This window comes from Columba livia, chromosome 7 (assembly GCF_036013475.1).
Source record: "Columba livia isolate bColLiv1 breed racing homer chromosome 7, bColLiv1.pat.W.v2, whole genome shotgun sequence".
NCBI lineage: Eukaryota > Metazoa > Chordata > Aves > Columbiformes > Columbidae > Columba > Columba livia.
The window spans coordinates 38,188,962-38,212,341 of record NC_088608.1 but is presented as its reverse complement, the minus strand read 5'-3'; the positions used below and the strand labels follow the sequence as shown (position 1 = coordinate 38,212,341).

Genomic DNA, 23,380 nt, shown 5'->3' with positions numbered 1-23,380 from the left:
ACAGAAGGTTTTGTCGCAGATATTCCTGAGATCTCCTAGAGGAGGCTGACAGAAAGTTTTGTTGTGAATCTCCCTGAGATCTCCTAGAGGAGGCTCAGAATGTGACTGAGATCTGAACTTGACCTGCAGGGCAATAGGCAGTGCGGTCATGGGGACATCAAAAGCATTATGCTGGCCTGTATTTGTCGGTAGACAAGCTGCTCCCTTTACGTGCTGGTTGGTGTGTTGAGCTTTTATTGTCAAGTACAAAAATTGTTGCAAAAGTAAGTGGAGGCACACGTCAGTTTAACAGAGAATTTGAAGTTGGTGCTAATGTGTTTTTTCTCTTTCTCCCCATTAGCAACATCATAGCAGCTTCAAAATAATTTAACATGTAATCTCTGACATGGGGAAATTGCTAGTTCATAGTAGGAGGGTTGTGGTGATTGCAACTCATTTTACTTCTCCTTATGAAATGAAAAAGCCATTTTTAAAAGTTTTGGCAGTTGTTTATCCAAATTATGGTTGATACTTGGTGAGCTCAATTACTTTAGCAACAGGGAGTGTTACATAAATTGTCACCCTTCCCTTGAGCCTGTGATACAGTATTATAGCAGAGGACATCAGCTTAAAATTTTGTGGAAAATGATTTGTTTTTTGTGATTATGATTCTAGTTTAATAATAATAATAATCCAGTTTTAAGCACAAATGCCTCAATTGCTCACTTTAATCTGTTTGTATTACTGCTGAAATCAATTAACTTTTCTTGCTAAAAAGGTCTTATTCTTCTAATAACTTGGAGAAATCATACAATTATTTCTATGTCATATTTCTTAAAGAGAAGGGGTAGATATGCATTTTTATTCAGGTGGATGTTTTTGTGGTATCTGATGCAGTGTCATTCACAGGTTAAATTTTCTGCTGTCCAATGCTTTATGTACTAGTGATGTGCCCTCTATTACCAAGTTCAGTCTCCATCTAAACTTTGTAATAATTATATAAAATTTGATTATCTAATGTACTTGATATTATAATATATTATTTTCAGTCTACATTGATTTATCTGAGTCTTTCATAAAAAGCAGAAAATAGTTATGCTGGATAGTGTGCCATGTTAGTAAAATTTTAGTATTCCTGCATTATTTTTGTTCAGGAGTATCCTAAAGAAAATATCTAGTTATGATGGTGTAAGTAACAAAACCAAGCAATTGCACCATTTTCACATCTTGTTACTGGTATATTAGCATAAATTCCAATACCATCTTGGCCTGTCCAGTGTCTTTTATCTTGTAATGTACGTCGATTCTGGAACAATCTTCTGTTTCTCGTGATCATCGCTCTTTTAAAACATAAGCTTTTCATTTTGTGCAGTGCATGGAGGTTTCTAGAGTAACTGAATGCTTGTCTCTGTTAACTTTTTGTTGAAAGAGTCGGAAAAAGTTACCAGATGGAGGCATTTCAGGCAGTAGTATCTGTCCGGAACAGATTTGGGTTGGGGGCACGTCCCACCACCAAAATGAGCATGCAGAACTGAGTGAAAAGCAAAGCCTCTGTGCTCTGCTCAGCTTGCAGGAGCGCAGGCTTTGTGTGTGCTGTGTTGTCCAGATTCTTCTAAAAAGCTTCTGTATTTCTTAGTTTTTCAAGATTATTATGATTGTCAGCTCTAGAGACTGAAAAGTGAGCTTCTGATTTTCCTCCCTTCAGTCTTCAGAGTGCCATGACTGTATTGTGTTTTATATACAGAAACAGCCATGACTGTGTTGCATTTTATGTACAGAAACAGCCTTCTGGTGTTTGTGGAGGATGGAAAGGGGATTTTTATTCCTGTACTTAATATGCCATCCTTCTGGTTATTAGAAGTACCTGCTTTCAACTCCTGCAGATAGCTTTATTTAAATAGACATAGCGGTAAAACCTACTTGTTTCTCAGTAACCTTACTGCAGTGCATAGATCGATGAGTTTCATTGTTGTTTTCTACATATCTGATAATTTTACTTAGACCATCCAAGTAAAACCTGTAGACTTGGAAGCATCTTCCAGTGGGCTGAACAAGAGAATAAAGCATCTGTTAGCATACTTATTTTAAATTACAACAGTGGTGGTCCTTTGCAAATACTAGCTTAGTGGTTACAGCTTTAGTAATGTAATGTGAAATTTCCGTGGAGCTGCTTGTAATGACTGGTACCAGTATACAACTTGTGTAAGTGTATAAGGAAATGCAGGTATTATGGTTTATAAACAAGTTCAGGAAAGATCTCTATCCTCTTACTGAAGATGAGATGTGTATCACCTTAACAAAGGCAACTGAGTTAGGTCTGTAATGTTTATTTAACCATCAAAAATGTGAGTATCCGAGGAAAGCTGTTTTCAACATTTCTGTTCCTTAAACTGGCTGCTGTTATAATCCAGCTTTGGTGAAGAGGTGATTAAGCTTAGTATTGATGGAACACTTGTTCTGCAGGCATGAAAGTGGGTATTGATTAGCTCCAGTGAATATTAGTCCAGAACGTCAGGAAGATGCTGACAAGTTAAAAATCTTTAAAAATACTAGGAAACTAGTAAACCAGTGATAATCTAGATTCATAACCATCTTGTCTGTTTCTTTTTAAGTGAGTCAATATAGCTGGCAAAGTTGCTGAAGTATTTATCACTCAAGCAGTCTACTTTTTCTTTGCGTTAGCCGTGCTGCATTTTGCCAGGAAACTAATTTAATGCATTTAATAGTGTCAAAAGTTCAACCTGGAGTTCAGGAAGAGAAGGATTGATTCTCTATCGAGTGGATGTGGAAATACCATGAGCCGTTTTATTAGTGGTAATGGGAGTTACTGGTGGTAGTATTATATGTGTAGGTGTGAAAAGAAAATTTGTAAATATGCATGTTTCAAATACAAAATAAACGTTGTAACCCTGAGTGTTAGCAGCATTCTAGTTGTTCCCTTCTATGGTTTATTTTCAGATTGTGGTTATTGAATAATATTGATCAAGAATTGTAATTCAGGGTAGCAAGCTTCTGCATCCTACAGTTAATAAGTTCTCTAAAATGTATTGTCTGTCGCTCTTGTTCTCATTGTGTGTGCAGTCATTAATCTTTGTGGCTGAGTGCTGTGAGTTTTAAGGCAGGAAGCGGTGCACCACCGTGGTGCACCATCTGAGATCAAGCTTCTCCAGGCAGTGCTTGGAGCAAGTGAAATCTTACTCTGTTACGTTCAGCAGAATATTTGATTGAAGAAAGCATTGATTTAAATACCATGTTGTGTAGCAGATTTTCAGTATAGGCTATGTCTAGAGTCTGCTAGCCCATTTTTCTTGGATTTTGTTTTCAAATGCTATGTTTTCACACTTAATTGTGCACCTGCAATTAACCTCTTGCTTAGTAATCTAAACTCTGTAAATTTTGTTAGATTCCCCTACCTGGAACTTCCGTCATTGGGCTGCTCATCTTCATGAAGCAAAGCTGCGTGTTGGTAGATGAAGCATATAATCATAGCACACTGAATTTAGGTGCATTTCCTCTTTTCAGGGTTCTCACAGGTTAGGTTGTCAATTTTTCCTTGAAGTGAATGAACTAACATGTTCTTGCAAATGAGTTGTGCCTATTTCAGTGAGAAATCTTGATTTTCTGGTTCCCAGGTGCAGCGAACAAAGTTGCTCTGTCAAATTTATAATGATATGCTCTGAACTACAGACTCTCTATATGCTGTTCCCTTTTTCTGTAGTTTATTTCCCAGTAGGTGTCATTGTAATAGCTATTCTTAATGATCTTTCAGTTTGAAATGTATGTGCTTGTTTTATTATTATTGGCTTAGTGTTACTGTAGTGACTTTTTTTATGCTGGGTGAATTGCAGGGTGAGGAACAATTATTATTTGTTTTGGGGTTTTGGTAGCCTGTATGTGTTGGTTACACACATAACCCAGGTTAGTTTTGTGCCGAACTCGTACGTTTACTGTTTTTTTTCCTAGGTATATGTCCATGTTTTTCTTAGAGTATTTTGTAACTTTGTTGTGAATTTACTGCTTTAATATGCATGAACTCTGTCAAAATTCCTGGGAATAACTTTGGGGTCTTTTGTCTATTTTGAGCAGGCTGCTGTTTTGTCAAAGTTGTTTTATACTATAGATCGTATCAATTTTTAAAACTACTCTTAGAAGATCAGATCATGGCTATTAAATTGCTATTTCAGCTGATATTATTAACTAGATTGTAGTGAAGCCTGGGCTGCCTGTTTGAACGTGCTTATTTCAACCTGCATGCCATCGTTATCAAAACAATTTTAATTTTTTCAATTTGCAAACTGCTATTTAAACTTGTAATTCACTGTAATTTTTTAACTAGGTTTGTAAGTTGGTGTGAGAAGTGGCACTCATCTATAGCTTTATAAGTGAGACAGAATGTTTGCTGCACAGTGCAAAAGTTTCTTGTCTGCCTACTTTTTTAATTGGGTAAATGTAATGGTTTAACCCAAGCCGGCATCCAGGACCATGCAGCCGCTCACTCATTCCCACGAAATCCAACACAGCGCTACTAGAAAGGAAATTAACTCTATCCCAGCCAAAACCAGGACATTGAAAAACACAGGTCTGCTGCAGCTTGTGGGGAATGTAAATACGTTGAATGTCCCAAATTAAACAGCTATCTTGAATCCGTTTATGTACATTTACCTGTCTGGAGAGTGTGTATAGGGGCGACACAAAGTATTTAACTAAAAGGAGAAAAAACCAATTTATATAATAGAATACTACAGATACCAAGCAATTATGGAAAATTTATAGTAATTTTAACTGTTCATAAATATATCTAAAAGGACAAATAGTAAAAACAAAAGCCATGATGAATCAGTGTGCAGTGTTTTCTGATATATTTCTCAGTTTTCTCACTTTATCTAGCTGTTGATGATCTCAGAAATGATCTTCAAAGGTTTAGGCCTGTTTGACTTCATGTCCTTAAGGAAACGATGATTGTGGAGTGACTCTGGGAGGGGCAGAATGACTGAGAATGCAGAGGCTCTGAGGAGCAAACTGAATGCAAGAGTAGTCTGTAGTCAGCCTAAAATAGTGAGGGTGTTGTTTTTGCAGCCTTTTTTGTCAAGTTCTCAATGCGCTGTCATTAGAGCAGTCCTTTGCTAAAATAAAGAAGACATTCTTTCTGACTATATGTACATCTGTATAAATCAGTCTGTTTGGATAATAGAAGGTAATAAGTTACCTGTAGACTCTGAATCTCTGTTACAGCTGTCTGGTGGCAATAACAGTTAATTTAAACTGTCTCCACATTGAGGACATGTCTAGAACTACTTGATGGGATGAATTAATAGAACTATTGTAAATTGTTACCATTTTGTGATCTGCTTAAAACTTAGGTTTTAGAATTTTAAAATACATGCATAGTATTTACTTTTATTTTAGTCAATAATTTGATATATAACACAAATACAGTAGGCTGAATGCAGTTTTGATGACTGGAGCAAGAGGAAGGGATAAAAGTCTAATATTTGTTTTCTCAGTTGTATACATAAGTCAATAATAATTTATACCAAATGCAGAGATCCTTGAAAACAAAAATTTTCACTGTAATGAGCCTGTTGTAAACATTAAGATCCTTCACTTAAGTAAAGTTTAGAAATTGTATGTATTATGCAAGACAGGCTCTTATGAATTGTCTCACTTGATCAACAGATAGATAATTAATGCTGAGGTATAAATTATTTAGCCATTTCTACATATACAAAAAATGAAATTTTTCCTGAAGTGAACAAATGGGGAATATGGTGCAGGTAATCAACTTGTCCTCTGGAAAGGCTGTGCTTAAAGGCACTGTAAAGAGAAGGAGATTTTGCCTTTGCATATTTTCTTATAATGAACAAAGCTTAATATTTTCCTTGTATTTCACTTTCCATGAAATTTACTTACCTTTTTTTAAAGTTGTATCTTGTGTTAAGGATCCAGAGAAAAAAGAGATTTCTTTGCACCCGCTGAAGGTTCGAAGTATTATATTTTACTAATTTGACCTTCTTTTATAAGCACCATGCTCAACTTTTTAATATTCTGTGTATAACCTCAACCAGATTTTCTATGTGACGTCTTAAACATTAAAACATATTTAAGCAAATTATTTCTTTTTAGCTCTAAATGAGTTATACAAAAAGCCCCCCAAACCGAGCAGCATTTTCTTGCATTTTCTGTGCCACCCTTGAGGCTGCATAATGATACTGGTGACAGTGGGAGTTTCTGTGGACCTGTCTTTTTTCATAAGCAGTGTGATGTGTTTTATCATTTGAGGATGAAAGGTGTTCTGGAGATAAAGCACCAATTTTAGATCTGAAGGTTGGGTTTGGGCATCTACTGTAGAGTTACTTTATGGGTGTGACTTCAATTCCCCTTCTGATAAAGTGGACCAAAAATGCCCTTTTTTTTTTTTTGAGGGAGAGAAATGATAGTCTGCCTATGGTATTTTTTGAACTGATCTGACCTTTTTCTCAAGGCTCTTGGCATTACTCCATGATAAATACTTTATTTAATGAAACTCCCAGGGCATCTCTGAAAGGCCAAAATCCTGAAAGTGGTATTTGTTGATTAGGTTCTATTGGAGATGGAGGTCTTAAGCTGTGGAAACTGACATGTGAGGATTATTTATTTTTTTTTTCATATTGTGTGTATTGTGTTAGTTGGTCAAACTGCCTTTTTTTCCCTAAACAAATAGATGCCGTTCTTTTCATTACATGCCTCTGCACAACCCAAATCCCAACTTGAGCAGTCAGCTTCTTCTACCTCATTGTTTTGGTTTGAAGTAACACAGCTCTTATGTGATGCTTTTCATCTCTAGCTCTCATACTTCACATATTGGGGTAAGTACTGCTTTTGTTTACAAACAGAGCGCAAGGAGCCTTTTCTCAAGGATATTTTGGTCTGGATTTCTTACGCACTTAAGGCTGTGTTTGAATGTAGCCCTTCAAGAATTGGTCGCATATGTTTCTTCTGCTGAATGCAGGGGGGAAGGAGGATGGTATTTCCTCTGTTTTAGAGGCAAGCTGTTGAGTCAGATGACTGGAAGATGGTGAGTATTACAAAAAAGTCAATTGCCTGTGTCTAAGAAGGTGGAGGATTAGAGATTATGCAGTTGGCGGGAAATCTGCAAAATGAAGGAGAGAATTGCTTGCCTCAATAGCAGCTTGAAAATTCCTTCTTTCTTTGAGTCTCTCTGTGCCCCTCTGTCTTAAAGCCTCTGTCATTCTTGTTGTGAAGTTCTTTTTCTTTCTGGGATAGTTCTATTTATTGCCATAGCTAGATAGGTAGAGAGGTGATATTATTTAAGCATTTCTTGTCAAATGAAAGGTCATTCTTGTAACACTTTTATTCATGAATGTATAGAGAAAAGCCCTTTTTTGATGGTAGTAGAACTTAATATACAGTTGTAACAATCTGTTAGGTTAACTTGAAAACAAATGAACTTGCATAAAAAAAAAGAATGTGAGGTAAGAGAACCTTCTGTGACATAGAAATGGCATACCGCCTTTGAAGTGTTCTTATTTCATTGTTACATCTCTCTAATGTTTCTATTCTTGTGACATCAAAGAGCTCAGAATTGTCGGAACAAGCATATTGTTGAAATTGGATGAATAAGTGAAGTCTGAAACTCTCATTCTGCATCATAATTAAGGTGAATGTAAACACAAAGGTGGGGATTCTTCATATCCTGTAGTGCACAAAACTGCTGTGAGAGGAATCTTGTGTTCTTTCACAAGTTTGCAGTGTCATGTTCTATTTTTACCCTATAATCTTTCATGTATGTAACTTCGGTCTAACATTGTTATGCCATCTAAGCGTAATGAGGTGAGTAGCCACTACATTACATACAATACAGTTGATGCAGTTTGAGTAGGCTGGCTTCAAAACTGCATGTAATATTTGCATCCTTGGTGATGCATTTTATGGCTGAGTGCTCTTGCCATTGTGAGAGTTACCAGAGTGCGTAAAATGATCTTGTATTGCTGCTGTAGTCAGATATCACAAAATTTGGCCTATATGGGGAACAGCATAATAATTCTCAACTGTGGGATTAAAGTTACTCTTTTACTGAAATATTTATGACCTAATTTAGATTGTTTTCTCTATTTGAGACCACCATCATCTGTATATGACTTTTCTTTGAAAATTGTGTGTAAAAATAGACTTTTATGACTGTTGTATCTGAAAGTGCCTTAGTAGGAATTTTGTTATGTGAGGATAACAATGGATTGATTTACTTCATGGAAGTTCTAGAGTTTAAGTTTTATTGGGCTATTCTGGATGTGGCTATTGTTGGGGAAAAATAGCAGTACATTTTTAGCCTTTGCCAACATGTCTGTGACAGATGGTGTCTTGTCTGTCAAATATGGATTCTTTCTGCTCTATAAATATTGATTAGAGAAAAAAAAAAAAAGTGGTGTTCCACAGCTTTAAAAAAAAAAAAGTGTCCTGGTTGATACAGGAGTGACTAAGGGATATTTATACAGGTCTTGGGCAGAACAGCACCAGGATGTGCAGAAATCAATATCTGAACAAATCAAAGATGGGCAGCTGTTAATTTTTGGGCGTTGTGGATGGTCTGTACTACTTTCAGAGGCCTTGTCCAATTCATCTTTCCTTTTCTGAAACACCCTTTCAACTTTTGTGATAACCAACTTTTTTGGGACAGGCTTGGTAGAACTTCTTGTGCCATTGTATGTGCTGCTTATCTTTTCTAATTGCTGTCAAGTTACAGAGCTCTATTGTGTGTTGGATCCCAAATGACTGGCTTATCTGATTCTTTGCAAGCAATGTGGGTAGAACTATGTCGTGTGCTACTGCCTCCGCAAGATCCTGCAGAGATTTGCTTCAGGATGGTGACTGGGTGTCCTGGTTTCAGCTGAGATAGCTACTAGAAAGGAAATTAACTCTGTGTTTTGGATTTCAGATGAGAAGAATGTTCATAATACACTGATGTTTTGGTTGTTCCTGGGTCATCAAGGACTTGCTAGATGCACAATAAGTTGGGAGGGGATGCAGCCAGGACAGCTCACCCAGGCTGGCCAAAGGGTTATTCCTTGCCATATGACGTCCTGCTCAGTATATAAACTGGAGCTGGCTGGGGGGGCAAATACGGCTGCTCGGGAATGAATGGGCTGTCAATGTCATGAATGGTGAGCAGTTGCCTTGTGCATGTCTTGTTCTGAATGTTAGATTATTATTATTATTATTATTGTTATAATTATCCTTATTATTGTTGTATCTTCCTTTGCTGTCCTATTAAACTATTCTTATTTCAACCCACAAGGTTTTTTTCCCTTTCTGATTCTCTCCCCCATCCCACTTGGGTGGGGGCTGGGGTGTGAGTGAGTGGCTGCGTGGTCTTAGTTGCTGGCTCAGGTTAAGCCATGACACTGGTATATTGCTGAAATCATCTTTTTCAGAGAGCCTTAGCACGTAATTTTGTTTGGTGTTCACACAAGTTACAGCTAAGTGCTGTCTTCAACTGACATTTCAATGGAACTTAAACTTTTTAGAGATAGAAACTCTTGTATGGTATTGCTGTCATTCTCATGGCATTAGTCATGTTCATTTAAGTTTATTAACCTTATATGCTCTTGATTCAAAGAAGGTATTTGGTACATAATTTATTTTCTTTAGGTGAATAAGTAGAAACAACCATGTAGACTTCATAGAACTTCTGCCGAGGTGTCCATTTCCATTATTTTGGCTGTCAGGTAATGTCAATGCTTTGCTTTAAGACAGCAGTCTTAAACATGCACTGTATGAAATCCTTGATCTGAAGGAATTTTCAGAAAAGTATAGTCTCTGCAGGCTCATCCTGACTTGATATTCCAAACCATGGTCTTTTGTAGCTAAGCAAGAAGACCCTTAGTGCTTGTAGGTTATGTGTTTCAAGTTCTGGGTGTTCTTTAGTAGATGGAAAACTTTCTGGATTGCTTGAGGGGAATTCTGAAATGGCTCTGTGACCTACGATACAATCATAGTGTTTTCCAGTCTGGGGAATGTAAGAATTATTGTATGTGGAGAAAAACTTTGCCTGAGTTGGATTTGTTTATCGAGTATATTGTTTCTTATATCTCAATGTGATAATTTTTAATTCTTAAAATAAGTAATTGGCTAATTCACAGAAAGAAATAGGATTTAAATTGTGTGGAGATGATTGCATTGCGCTTGCAGTGTAGTTAATATGGGAGATTAAATGCACATCCTTTTATGCATGTAAAATGTCCTTATATTGCTTTAAAAAATGGAGTTACCACTGGCATAAAACAGTCTCTTTCTGGGCAAGAAGCACTGCAATTAGTGTGAAAGTAGGTCATGCTTAGGAAAATGTGTGTGTAAAATACAGATCTCACTGGCAATAATTACAGAAAACTTGATGCTGTGATGTTAAGTTACATGCTGCAGCTTGAATATAGCAACTTTGCTTGCTGTTCTTGAGCCACATAGCAATTCACTGGAGGTTCACTTCTAATTTTGAAGTAAATGGATCAAAACTGCTGGTTAAACTAGGAAAAAGAGAATAACTACTAATTACAGTGCCTGCAGAAAAGTTTTTTTTCCTACTTATTTTGCGAGATTCTAAAATTGTAGCAGCATAGCAAAGTTTTAGTCTAGTTAAAATGAAAAGCCTCCTGCAACCTTCTGTTATTTTTTTATGTGTTGGCAACTCCATTACAAACATAAACAAAATTGCTAAACTTCTGAAAAACTCTTATTTCTAGCAGTCTACCCATGGGAATTAGGCTGGGTCTGCTCTTTTGAGGACATGACTTTTATATTTATAAAAATATATACTAGTTTATAAATCTAGTTAGGGAGTGCAGAACAGAGATCTAGAGTTTGGCTGACAGTCTCTGAATCCCATTCTCACTCTGCCAATATTGTGTTTTGTCCACTGCTATGGTAATAGGAGCAAAAGGTTATAAGGAAATTCTGTGCCAGAAAAGTGAGGAGATAGAGCTCTCAGGACACATAGGGAACAAATCTGTTGAATAAGATGCTGCTTTTGCCTAGCAGTTTTGAGCGTGAACTTTTACTGACTTTCATCCACTTCTTTTTATTGATCATGTTAGTTTGTTTAGTTAGACTTTATGTTTGAATCAGTTATGGCTGGGAATTGTTGAGTGTTCCCATTGCTTTCAGCAGATGCATGGTACAACAGAGCCAGCTTTTGGCAGCTGAGCATGGACAGCAAGAACATCTCCTTGCTCCTGCTCTCTTTCCAGCAAACCCTTCAAATTCGGGCAAGGAAAAAGGCCTGTTGTGATTTTTCAGAGTCTGACAAGAGTGTATTTGTGTCTGGTGATGTAATGGGGTGCAAATATGCATTCTGGGTGATAGGACTTCTGCATGTGTGATGATGTAGCATTGGAGGAGCTGGAGACTTTGGCCTTTAGATGGCTCTACAGTAGGCAAGAAAGGCTGTCCTGTTTGTTTGTTTAAAAGCAGAAAAAAAACCCAAAACCAAAAAACAAAACACAACAGGAGAGTTTAGGGAACCTTTAATGGAGAAAGGCAGGGAAGCCTCTTCTGAATTTATTTTTTTTTTTTGTCCTCTGCTTTAAGGCTGTTGAACTGGCACTGCAGCTCTCCCAGGCTCTGCTAATTTGAGCGTAAATCTCTAGGTTTTGGAGTTCTAGTATGCTGCCAATGGTTCTGTTGCCTCCTAGAGGAGTGCTGTATGTAGTGACTCTGTGTGCAGGTCTTTTAATTTGATCTCTACTTTTTGATACAGAATAAAAGATTTTTTTGTTGTTCTGGCAGATTGTGGGCATGTATCTGAAGACAGTTTGTTCCTTTAAGTATGTCTGAATTGGCAGCAGCTTAAAGTGCCAAGTAAGAATAAATTCAAACTTAGAGTTAACTGATCACTGTGAAGGGATTTGTGTAATCTGAGTGTGGTTATTTCATAGAAAGGGAAGAATGATTATGCAGATTCCTGCCCCCTGTTAGTTTAAGCCCTCTCTTCTATCTGCTACCTTTGAAATGTCATACCCCTGCTACCTGGCAGCTGTGCCACTTTATTTCTCTTAAAGCTGCTTTTTTTTTTTTCCCATAGTAATCAAAGGTAGCTGATTTAAAATACAGTAACCTTTAGAATGATAAAATTTTGTTGTGTGCTCATGTGAGGAAGTAGGGGCTGTGAATGGCAATTAAAAGACTTGTGTTAGCTGACTTGTGAACGTGGGAAGAGTTCTGAGGATAACAGGACTGTATTTGTTGTGGTCAGACAGGTTGTGTTCTTGGGTACCTTCCTGCTTTGTGCAGTGCCTGGTGCAATGGCACCCTGTGTAGTTGTGGTCACTGCAGGTGTCACTCCACGTTTGCCTCCCTCTCTTTTGGGAGTTATTGGCCGAATAGGGTGTGTATCTTCCCCCTATATGCTGCAGTTGCACTCTGGTAATTACAAGCTGTCCTGCCAATTGGTTAATTACATTAGGCTATAAACTGTGATGGTGGATGACATGGCTGCATGTCCTACTTAGGTGTTCTTGCTCTGGGATTGTAGTGGCTGGCAGTGGACAGTTGGAAGCAGAGCCTGCTTCTACTGCCACAGATAACTGCCTGTGATTCTGAATTAAAGCTGTTAGTTGGCCTCAGCCATTGCTGTGTAATGAATTGAATTGATAATTTGTGGTAGAATGAAGAAACTGGCAAAGTTGGGAAATAACTTGGATGTTATATAAACCCCTGTGACTGGATCATGTTTTGAGAGCTGAAGTAGCCATCCTGTCTTAGGAACAGCAGATCTTGTCAGATTTCTTGAAAGAAAGATAAAATCTGTTCATCTGATATTGCTAAAGAGAAAACAATTGGTGCGAATAACATTTTTTTGTACAGCAGAATATAATTCCTCTATGATTGCAGTTTTTCTACATTCTGAAGGCCACTTTGCATCCAAAAAGTAACTTTTGCAAATTTTGCAATGACTTCTTTTTTCAAGTAGCTGTAAAATAAAACTTGAGTTTAATTGAATACATCGATGATTTTTACTTGTACACTCAGTGAAAGCTCCACACACTAAAGTGCCCTTAGTGAATGAAGAATTGTAGAACAACAGCTACATGAGATGCTCGAGTTAAGCCTGTGGATCTTTGCTGATATTTCTAATGTTCTTCATTCAGCACATTTGTATTGGCATAGTCTCTTATGGCCATGAATGTGTCGATTTTGTACTGGTATTAAAGCCAATATTGTCCTTGTATTTGGCACTCTGATAATAACTATGTTGTTGTGTGAACTAGAAAATGATCCACTTCTCTGAGCTGTGTTATTGTAGGAAAGCGATAACAGTAGGGTGAAGCCTGCATTGATTAACGCAATGAGTAGTCTTAAATGCACATGGGGAATAGGTTTCTGTCTCTGTGGCTTGATTCTTGCACAAGAGCTACATCTGATGCTGTAAAGCAGTGATGAATAGCTATTAATATAACTACATGTTAACTACATTTCAGATGCAAACACATTTGGATACTATCATGTTGTTAGGTTTCTCATGATCTGTCATTTTAGACTATATAATTTATGTGTTAAACAAACCTTATTATAACCTTTTCTGGTAGGTTTATATAAATGCAGCATGCCCTGTTTATGGTGGTGAGTTTTTTTGCATAAACAGGACTTTGGCTCTGCTTTCAAATAAGAGGGACTTGACAGTTTTGGTGAGAGCAGGACATCTGCATTTGAAAACTGGTCATCTGTGCTTGTGAATATATGGAAATAAATACTATGTATGGTCCTGGTGATGGTTAAGGGAAGCAGATGATGCAGTGATGCTGGCAGCATGAAAACAGTGGCACAAGTGATTAGATGTCAGGGAAGCTGTGCTTGTCCACAGCTATCATTGTTACCTTTTTCTTTTGGGTGCGGTAGGCTGATATTCTTGTCATCAATTTCAAACCAGTGAGTTAGTTTTGTCCTCACTGGCAGCCTTGAATGCAGTATGTATTTTACAAAGTTGCTTTTCCATTTAGGAGGTTAGGCTTTTTATATTTTTCTTTGAATGATAGCTTTACTAGCTGTTAATCAAACCTACATTTTGAGGCTCAGCACAAAAATAAAAGTAGCAAATGAATCAACTGCAACCAAAGCAAAAGACTTCAATTTAATGTGAATGAGCTGATGGTGACCGCAGTGGATTATTGATACCAAATTTCAGATGGCTTAAAAAACAGCAAGTCACACTTACGATCAAGAAATTGTAGTGACATTTAGCACATCATTACAGTTTTTTAGTAATCTGAAAACCAGCCTGATGTCAGACTTTACAAAAGTATGAATAACAAGAGCACATTCCTCAACTAGTATGTTTGTTATTAGTATGCAGATAAATTAAGCTAAATTATCATAATTTAATTATAAAAATGGAAAGAAGCTTATTTATATTTATGTCATTGGGGTATGATTAATACAACTAACCTTTCATTTGGAAATGGCTTTCCTATTTTAAATATTGCATTTATTGTTTGCTCTTTGAATGTTGTTCAAAGTGTAAAATCTAATGATAGTTTTGATGCATTCTTCATTCTATAACTGATATATTCTGTAATTATTATATTTGACCTAAACATCAAAGTTCTGTATACACCTTTGTGGATTGCTGTGCTTAGCTTACTGTGTATCTCAGCTCAAAAGGTGATGTGTTTGACTACAGAATTCACAGCACTGTGAGGGTAGTCCTAATCTCATTTCTTCTGAGATGTATTCAGAAGAGTTTGCTTCAGCAATTTAACATTTAAAGGTGTTTAAATTTTAAAAGCACTTTAGTGAACAGCGAGTTCAATGCTTTCATTTAGGTGTTGAGTAGAGACTTTAGATGCAATTGTGAAGAAATGTACTTTTCAGTTTGACAGATGTTTATAAGGTGGGATGATTTAGGTGCCTGACCGTAACCTCTGTCTGTGCCTACACAGTCCACCCACAACTCAGGTTTCCTCGCAGTGCTGATTACTGCATTGTGTATTGTTGCTTCTGAGAGTAGCTCACTAATAAAAAAGGAGTCATGTCGCTAGGAGGCTTAACATGCTCCATTCTTCACAGATGGGACAAAGAATTGTCAAGCAGGTTATTCTAATTATAGTTAGCTGTGCAGATAAGGTTGTGTTAAAACTATTGTGAAGTAAAAATATTCTTTCTCAGAAGTCTACTGCTACCATTTCTATTAAGTTGTATGGCCAATTACCAAATTGCATTAATCTTGTTGCTTTCCCCATTGTGTGGTCTCAGTGTATCTTTGCTACTTGTGTATTCTTTTGAATACAGAGTAACAGAAAGTTGTCAGAGATCTTATCAGTGGGTTTGTGGGAGGGTATGTCCAAATAAGTGTTTCCCATTTGTGTCTGAAATGTTGTTTGCTTATGTTTCTTAAGATTTGATTAATTCATAATGTTTGTGGTGTAGAGTACATGCAAATGGCCAAGATGACTACCAGATCTCCTTAATGTTAAAATAAATGTATTTACACCTGAGTGAGTGTATTTACACATGGGGTGGTCAGGCTAGTCCTCCCACTTCCTAAAATAATGATAACAGCAATAATTATGCAAATAAACACTTGTTTAGAAAAAAATGTTTACATGTAGAGATGAATAGTTTAGAGACTATAGTATTACAGTTGACAGAGAACAAAAAGATCTACCCTGAACTCCAAGTACTTTGCAGCTCTGGCTCTACTAAAGAACAGGTAGACTGGAGTTGTCCTTGCACTCAATGTTCTAATAGAATACATTCATCCTTCTGCACATCCAAAGGGGAAACTTTGCAGTTTTCTGGTAATTCTATGGCATTTGGTTTTTTTGGGAGGTGCGAGAGATCTAATGCATCTAATGCATCTAATGCATCTAATGCATTTATAGACCAGCTACCTAACGAGTTGTATGGTACATGTATTGCATGCTGAAGATGAGTGGTTCTGGTACTGAAGGAGGAGTAAGGGATGTTCTTTAGCAAGTAAGTATTTAATGAGGTAGTTAGTTAAAACAGAAAGCTATTGTAGTTTTCACTCGCAGTTATGTAACTTTTTGGCATGATTTTGGCAAAATTATTGGATAATGATGCTCAGTTTTCTTCGCAGTCATTATTTCTGGCTTACGAAAGGACCTCAGAAAGCACTTGGGTGGGCTAAGCAAATACCATCTGTGCAGCTGAATAAATGTGTGTAAAATATTTAATTATGTATGAGGCTTTCAGTAACTTCAAGGAATTCAGCAACAAAAAAAAACGGAAAGGGTGATATAAAAGCATAATCTTCTATTTTTCACAGGAAACCTGAAGTGTGCTTTGTCAGTATTGCAGTTGTGCACATTTGGTACTGAATAGCACAAGCTTGTTGAACTTTGTGACATGCAGATTTTGTTATTGAGGCTTCTTGACGCTGATGCAACCTTAACAGAAACCTGAGGGGTTTTGCTTGCCTGCTTGAGTTTGTATTACCAGTAATCAAAAAAAACCCTGTTATGGTGATTAAATGAAGCTAATCTGTTTCATTATTAAAATTTCACTGTTACTTTTTTGTCACTTATATTAAATATTAGTTTTGCTTCACTCTAAACAGCACTGTTTTGAACAATAGCAAGATATGTATATGCTGGGAAAGTGACTGTTAGATTCTGCACACACCTTTCCATGTAGTTAGTCTGATGTCAGACTTTTTAACCGTAGTTTCCACTTTGACACCTAAATATTACGACATAAACACATTGTACACTGAAGAGTTGATTTGCATATGAATTGAGATTTTTTCCATTCAGAACACTTATTTTTTTTTTCTAAGGGGTTTTTAGGTGTAGGTTGGTTGTGAGGGATAGTAGTCTCAGAAATTAAAAGCTCTCTTTTCCCCACCCAGGTCCAGACATTGTGGCTCATTTAGTAGAAATTCTTGTATAAATTTTGTTAGCTCAGCTGAAGACTTTGAACTTCTAAGTTGATGATGACTGATGGTTAAATATTTTTTTTAATTACTTTTTTTTTTTATAGAACTAGAGCAGGAAAGACACCTGAGAGCAGGAAAATACATTAAATCTTCAGTTCCTTTCTAGCCCTGTTGTTTGTGCTCCATATGCACATAATATTTCCTTTTATAATTCATATAGCCAAATTATTATGAAATTTTCCATACCTTTCTGCATATTTTATTCTCTCATCTGCCCCACGCTTTCAATTCAATATATTTTTTTCTTCTTTGAAATTTCTTTTTCTATGGCTTGTATCAATTAAAAAGTTTGTATTTTCCTAGGCAGGAGAAAAAACATTGAGAGGTTTAATTCCTAAAGTAGAGGGATATCTAATATAGTCAGCAGTCCAAACCATTTCTTACTCAAATCTCGTAATGTAATTGTGCTATGTAAATGAAACTGTCAGAGTGGATAGAAAAAATGATGGTGGGCTCTGCATCCTGGCATGAAAAGTGGTCATGTTTGCACTTAGTGCAGCTTGAACTCCACATCATTTCTAATGCTAGCAATTTGGGTTATACAATCTTGGATCTTGAAGAGGAGGTAGGTGAGAATGTGGTGCAAGGCCCACCTACGAGGTCACATGGAAAGAGGCAGTTGACCCCATGCATCAAGACTGCCTCAAATAAAAAAGAAAGAAGAGTAATAGCAGTAGGCAGTTCCCTTCTGAGAGGGACGGAGGGCCCAATCTGCAGGGTTGACCCTCATCGTAGAGAAGCGTGCAGTCTACCTGGAGCCCGGATCAGGGACATCACCAGGACACTCCCCAGCCTGGTGCAACCAACAGACTACTACCCGCTGCTGATCTTCCAGACAGATGGGGAGGAAGCTGCATCCCGCAGTCTGACAGGAATGAAAAAAGATTTCAAGGCCTTGGGATGGATGGTAAAAGAGTCTGGGGCTCAAGTGATATTCTCTTCCCTCCTTCCAGTTTTGGGTGATAATATAGGAGGGAATAGAAAAATTCAGTCTGTAAACAATTGGCTACAAGACTGGTGCTACAGGCAGGGCTTTGGGTTCTTTGATAACGGCTGGTTTTACAAGACACCAGTCCAAACAGTGATAGGTTCTCCTGCCCCTCTACTCTGCCCTGGTGAGACTGCACCTGGCATATTGTGTCCAGTTGTGGCCCCTCAGTTCCAGCAGGACAGGGAACTGCTGGAGAGAGTCCAGCGCAGCCACCAAGATGCTGAAGGGAGTGGAGCATCTCCCGTGTGAGGAAAGGCTGAGGGAGCTGGGGCTCTTTAGCCTGGAGGGGACTGAGGGGTGACCTCATTAATGATTACAGATATATAAAGGGTGAGAGTCAGGAGGATGGAGCCAGGCTCTTCTCAGTGACAACCAATGATAGGACAAGGGGTAATGGATTCAAACTGGAACACAAAAGGTTCTGCTTAAATTTAAGAAACTTCTCGGTAAGGCTGAGAGAACACTGGACCAGGCTGCCCAGGGGGGTTGTGGAGTCTCCTACTCTGGAGACATTCAAAACCCACCTGGACACCTTCCTGTGTAACCTCATCTGGGTGTTCCTGCTCCGGCAGGGGGATTGCACTGGATGAGCTTTTGAGGTCCCTTCCAATCCCTGACATTCTGTGATTCTGTGAATCTAATATAAAAATGAGAAATATTTTCAGGTGAACATGTGTATCATCACTCCTGATCTATGTAAGGCTTTTTTGTCATGGGAAGGTGGAAACTTAATATTTCTGCGGTGTCTGATAGCAAGCGCACACTAGTGCACCGTGTGTCCAATACATGCCTTTTCTGACTGAACTTGAAGTCTGTGCATTAGTAGCTGACTTGAATGAGTTTGATCTTCTCCTTATATCTGAAAGCCCAGTTTTGTATATACCAGTCACTAGTCTGTGTAGTATGACTAGCTCTCAGACTGGATCCTCCCTGTGCAGTATTTCTATCTAGTCTATAGCTTCGTTTTGTTTCCTGGAGGAGGCAAACCAACTGTTTCAGTAGTGGGTGCTTCCTGCAAATAGCAAATGTTCTCCGGGGGGAGCCGGGCAGAGCAGTGGCTGCTGCCATGTCTGGGAGCGTGGGGACCATTTCCCGCTGCAGCAGAGGAGCAGCCAACACCATCCTCGCCTCATATGTGCCTGGCAGGAGCATCAGATGAACTCTCTGCTGTGAGTTAAAATGGTGCTCTCACCCGCTGCTGAGAGCAGGAGAAAAGATGCTGCTTTGTGACTCAGCGTGGACCACCCGATGTGTACATTGTGTGGAGAAAAATGATAAACAGAATAGATGCTAAGCTGCTGCATGGAAATTGGATAACGTGGGCACAGAAGACATCAATGGTCCAAACATTTTATCTTTTTAAGGCTGTGAAGATGATCCAGCTGTGATGCTCAAGTATCTTCTTAATATTGTTTGAAAAGTTGAAGCTGGAAGTTTAAGAGGTGGAGATGCAACAGCAGTCTTAACAAAGTTAGAGGAAAAAATTGAGGGAAATACATGAGACACTGTGCAGAGGTGTTGTAAAAGATAAAGAAGTTGTAGGTAGGGGGAGGCTGACAGAACTGCAGTGATGTCTACTTTCCACTACTTGTTCCTTTTCTTTAGCGAACAGAACAACTCTTATAGTTCTTCCCTCCTTATTCTTGATAGTGTGCTTCCCTGTGTTTTAGTGGCCATACGGTGGTTTGGATGAGGGAAAACTCATAATTTGGTTTATGGAATAGATCATTTTCATCTGGGACTTGCCTCCTGGTCTAGTTCACTACAGCAAAGGGAGTGATCAGTTCGGGGACCTCTGCTCCTGCAGGTACTGCTGCTGAAACTGGAACCTGAATCTCCATAATGTGATTAGTTGCTCCTACCATAATTCAGCAAGCATGATCTGCTCTTCTTTTGTGCCATCTACTTTGTTTTGCTAGTGCAGGTGTTTGCAAGTTTGCATGGCAGGGAAGATAGTGGAATTGGCTGAAGTTTAACATGACCATTTGTTTCTTAGGTTTTTTGTAAACTAGATTAGGTACTCAGTCCACCATGTGGCCCTGAAAATCCAGTACTGTCACAACTGAGTGGATGTGTTAGGATGAGGAATGAGAGGCTGCCGATGTTGGCAGTGTTGTAAAAGACTTATTTGTCAAACAGTGGCTTTGATGTCTTAAATCTAATTTTTAGAAAAGTACAGATAAAGCTGATCTAACAGGTGGAAGCATTGCTTCCCTGCGAGTGGTGTGTGTGTAGATATTATGCTGCCCATTTTTTTCATAGGCATGCAGAATTTTATGTATGTGGGTGCTAGATATTTCAAAACTTTAAAACTAAGAGATATTCAATGGTCTGTTTCATGCCATTTAATTGAGGTCATTGCACTGAAAACACACTTGCTACCAGTTCTTGATCATGCTGACTGTAACGTTTCTGAGAACTGAAGGGCTTCTAGGGATCCAATTAATATCCCTGGGTATTCATGTTAGCAAGTTGTTCTTTTTTGAGAATGAACATAGCAGAACACGTTTCTCTTGTTTTCAGTATTCTCCATAGAAACAGTATTCCATCTGTAACTGAACCTACTGTACTCTCAGTTTGATTAGGGCCATATTAGTATTTTTATCTTTCACTTGAGAATTTTGATAGGCGTGGATATTGAAATAACTTTTTGCCTGCCTTACGGTCAGATATGAAGCATATTGGCCAATATTTCGGTGTTCTAAAGATCAGAGTATCACATCTTAGTCTGATGAGGTTTATGTCTGAATTTGGTTTACTTATAACTTGAAATCATGATCTTATTTGCAGAAATCCCTTCAGTTCCATAGTTACATCGTTATCAGTGTACCATTTAGTTGTCTAAATCCGTTGCTAGGTTTGAGCATGGCAGCAGTTGTAAGCAGTATCATTTGATGTCTATCAGGAGTGTGCATGGGGAACTTATTACGTAGGACCACATGATAAGATAATATCTTGGGAAATCTGCTTTCCATAGTGAAAAGTTACATTTCGTGCCAAGCCCATTTCAAGTTAAATTTTAACGTTTATTATTATATCTCCACAGGGGAACTTTAGAATCGCTATAACTATTCTAGACTGTTTTTCCTAGTTGCTCTGTGAGACCCAAGTTTTCATCTCTTGAAAATTTTTAGGGTAAACTCAATTGTTCTAAAATGCTGTCATTAATTTTTGTTGTTGTTGTTGCCAAGTGGCTTGACAACAGTAGATTCAAATAGTCATTTTAATTTGAAAATTGAACATGTTCTGCAACTCTTAGTATACAGGGAGAAAGTTCAAAGTAATTTTGCTGTGCCAAGTATGAGTGGAGTTTGCTTCAGAGAATTTGGGGCTCTGTATAAAGGGACACAGAGCAAATCATAGTTGTTCGGGTTGTCATCTAGATACACAAACTCGACCTCTCAATCAAAAGTGATTTTTTGCTAATGAGAGTTTCAAATTTATTTATAGGATTGTTATATGAGTTTAACGTGTTTGAACATTGAGAAACCAGTTCCTGTTGGTTTGAACTGGTGTGAATGGGGGTGACTTGAATTTAGCTGTTAGGCTACATCAGTTTAAAGACTAACTCTGAACACTTACTCATATTTGTGCTTCTTTAAGCAGTAAAACCATAGCAGAGGCTTATAATTTCTAAAATGATAGATTGTTTTCCTTTTGTTCTCACTTTGGCTGTTAATGACAAAAATTGTGTTTGCTGGCTTCTACTCAGCTATTCTGGATGTACAGTGTGCTCATGTAAATCAGCAGTTTCTGCTCCTATAAATAGACTTTGTCAGCAGCTGCAGAGCAAAACAGACAAGCTTCTGGTCATTTTTGTTATTGCCATTCAGAAATGGTTTGAATAGCTGTGGAAGTGTCCTGTGGTATGTATGCCTGCTGCAGTGATATTTGCAGACTGAGCTGAGGTTATGAGTAGGAAGAGGGAAAGAAGTAGTGCATTTAGAAGCCAGCAGTGTGAGAGCGGAGGCAAAGAGCTCTGTATTCCTTCATTTGGGAGTCCTTAAGCTGCCTGTTTTGTGAATAATATATACATGAAATAACGTTATGAACTGTAGTATTGTAATAGCACATGAGAGTAGAGAACGTTTGTCAACTGTTGCTTTAGAAACACGACCCTCAACCTGTGAGGTGGCGAATGATCACCTAAAAGTAAAATTCAGTGTATTCCAAAGCCTTGGAAACTGGCAAATTTCTTAGCATCTTAGTTGTATGTTTTACAAGTGTTTTAATCTGTATTCTTTGTACTGAATTGTATCTTAGTGGTGTTGAATATTATTAAAGAAGAAACATGAGATCCTGTCAACTAGAATCACAGCTTATTATTTTTAATGTTGTTTGTAATGTTATGTGTTTTTTAAACTTCTAATGGATATATTATGGCTTGATAGCCTAAATATTTTAGGTGCTCTACTACTACAAAAATGGATCGTACTAATTCTTCATAGAGTAAAATACTGACAATGTGAAAAAGCACAAAACGTTTTAAAAATATGGACTTTTAAAAAATTATTCCTCTCACATTTTAAATCAGCTGCCATTTTAAGGGAGTAATTGTAGTTCATTCACTGTGAATGACCATTTGTGGCAATAATGAGGTCTAAAAAACTGGGAGACATGAGGAATCTGGTATTTAGCAGATCCTTGCAGGCTGTTATGAGATCAAATTGAAGTACAAAGTTTAGAAGACCTAAACAGTAAGTATCTCAAGTTTAGTGCTAAAATACAATATAAAAAGTTGCACTTCATAGTAAGTATTTCCAGAAAAGATGAACATGTTGTGTGGTAGCTTAATTCCTTTAGAAAAGTAGAAACTCTTAAAATACAGAGTTAGTATCTTTTGGGGAATGAACAGAAAGGAGGAACATTCTAACATTTATTTCTGCTTTTAGTCAGCAGATAAGCAGCGAGCCCTGGAAGAAACCAAAGCCTACACAACGCAGTCGTTAGCAAGCGTAGCCTATCTGATCAACACTTTGGCCAACAATGTTCTCCAGATGCTGGATATCCAGGCATCCCAGCTTCGACGCATGGAATCTTCAATCAACCATATTTCACAAGTGAGACTTTTTTCCTGATTTTATTTTTTTTTCTCTTTGTTCTTGAATGTACACAGCAAGTAAAACTCTCACCTGAACATTTTGTGAATAATAGTCACATTTAAAACAGAAGGATACATTTCTTCTCATACTAATTCTGAGAATTGGTCTCATTATGTGACTGTGTATGTGTGTTAGTGTGAACGTTTTGCACAGGATAAGAGATTAAATGTATTCTTGGCCAGTTCGTTGTTTGGAGAGGGGTCCATTCTGCATAAATGAAAAGCACAGAAAAATTGCTAATGGAAAAATCAGAATATTATGTTAAGGGACATACTAAGCTTTCTAGCTCCCATTAGGTGACTTGCTGTACTTGGTATGTATCTGCTACAGGTGCTTAAAATTAAAAGAAAGAAGTATCAAATGGAT

At 37.7% G+C, this 23,380-nt stretch overlaps 1 protein-coding gene across 20 annotated transcripts in view; it reads left to right on the top strand.

The window, feature by feature from the left end:
- The window catches only part of ABI2 (abl interactor 2), a 61,191-nt gene that overhangs the window by 3,018 nt on the left and 34,793 nt on the right, over window positions 1-23,380 (top strand). For all 20 annotated transcript variants that reach the window (XM_065069956.1, XM_065069950.1, XM_065069965.1 and 17 more), the window contains exon 2: window positions 22,805-22,972. In XM_065069956.1, the coding sequence (XP_064926028.1) occupies window positions 22,805-22,972 (168 nt within the window). The remainder of the gene's footprint in view (window positions 1-22,804; window positions 22,973-23,380) is intronic.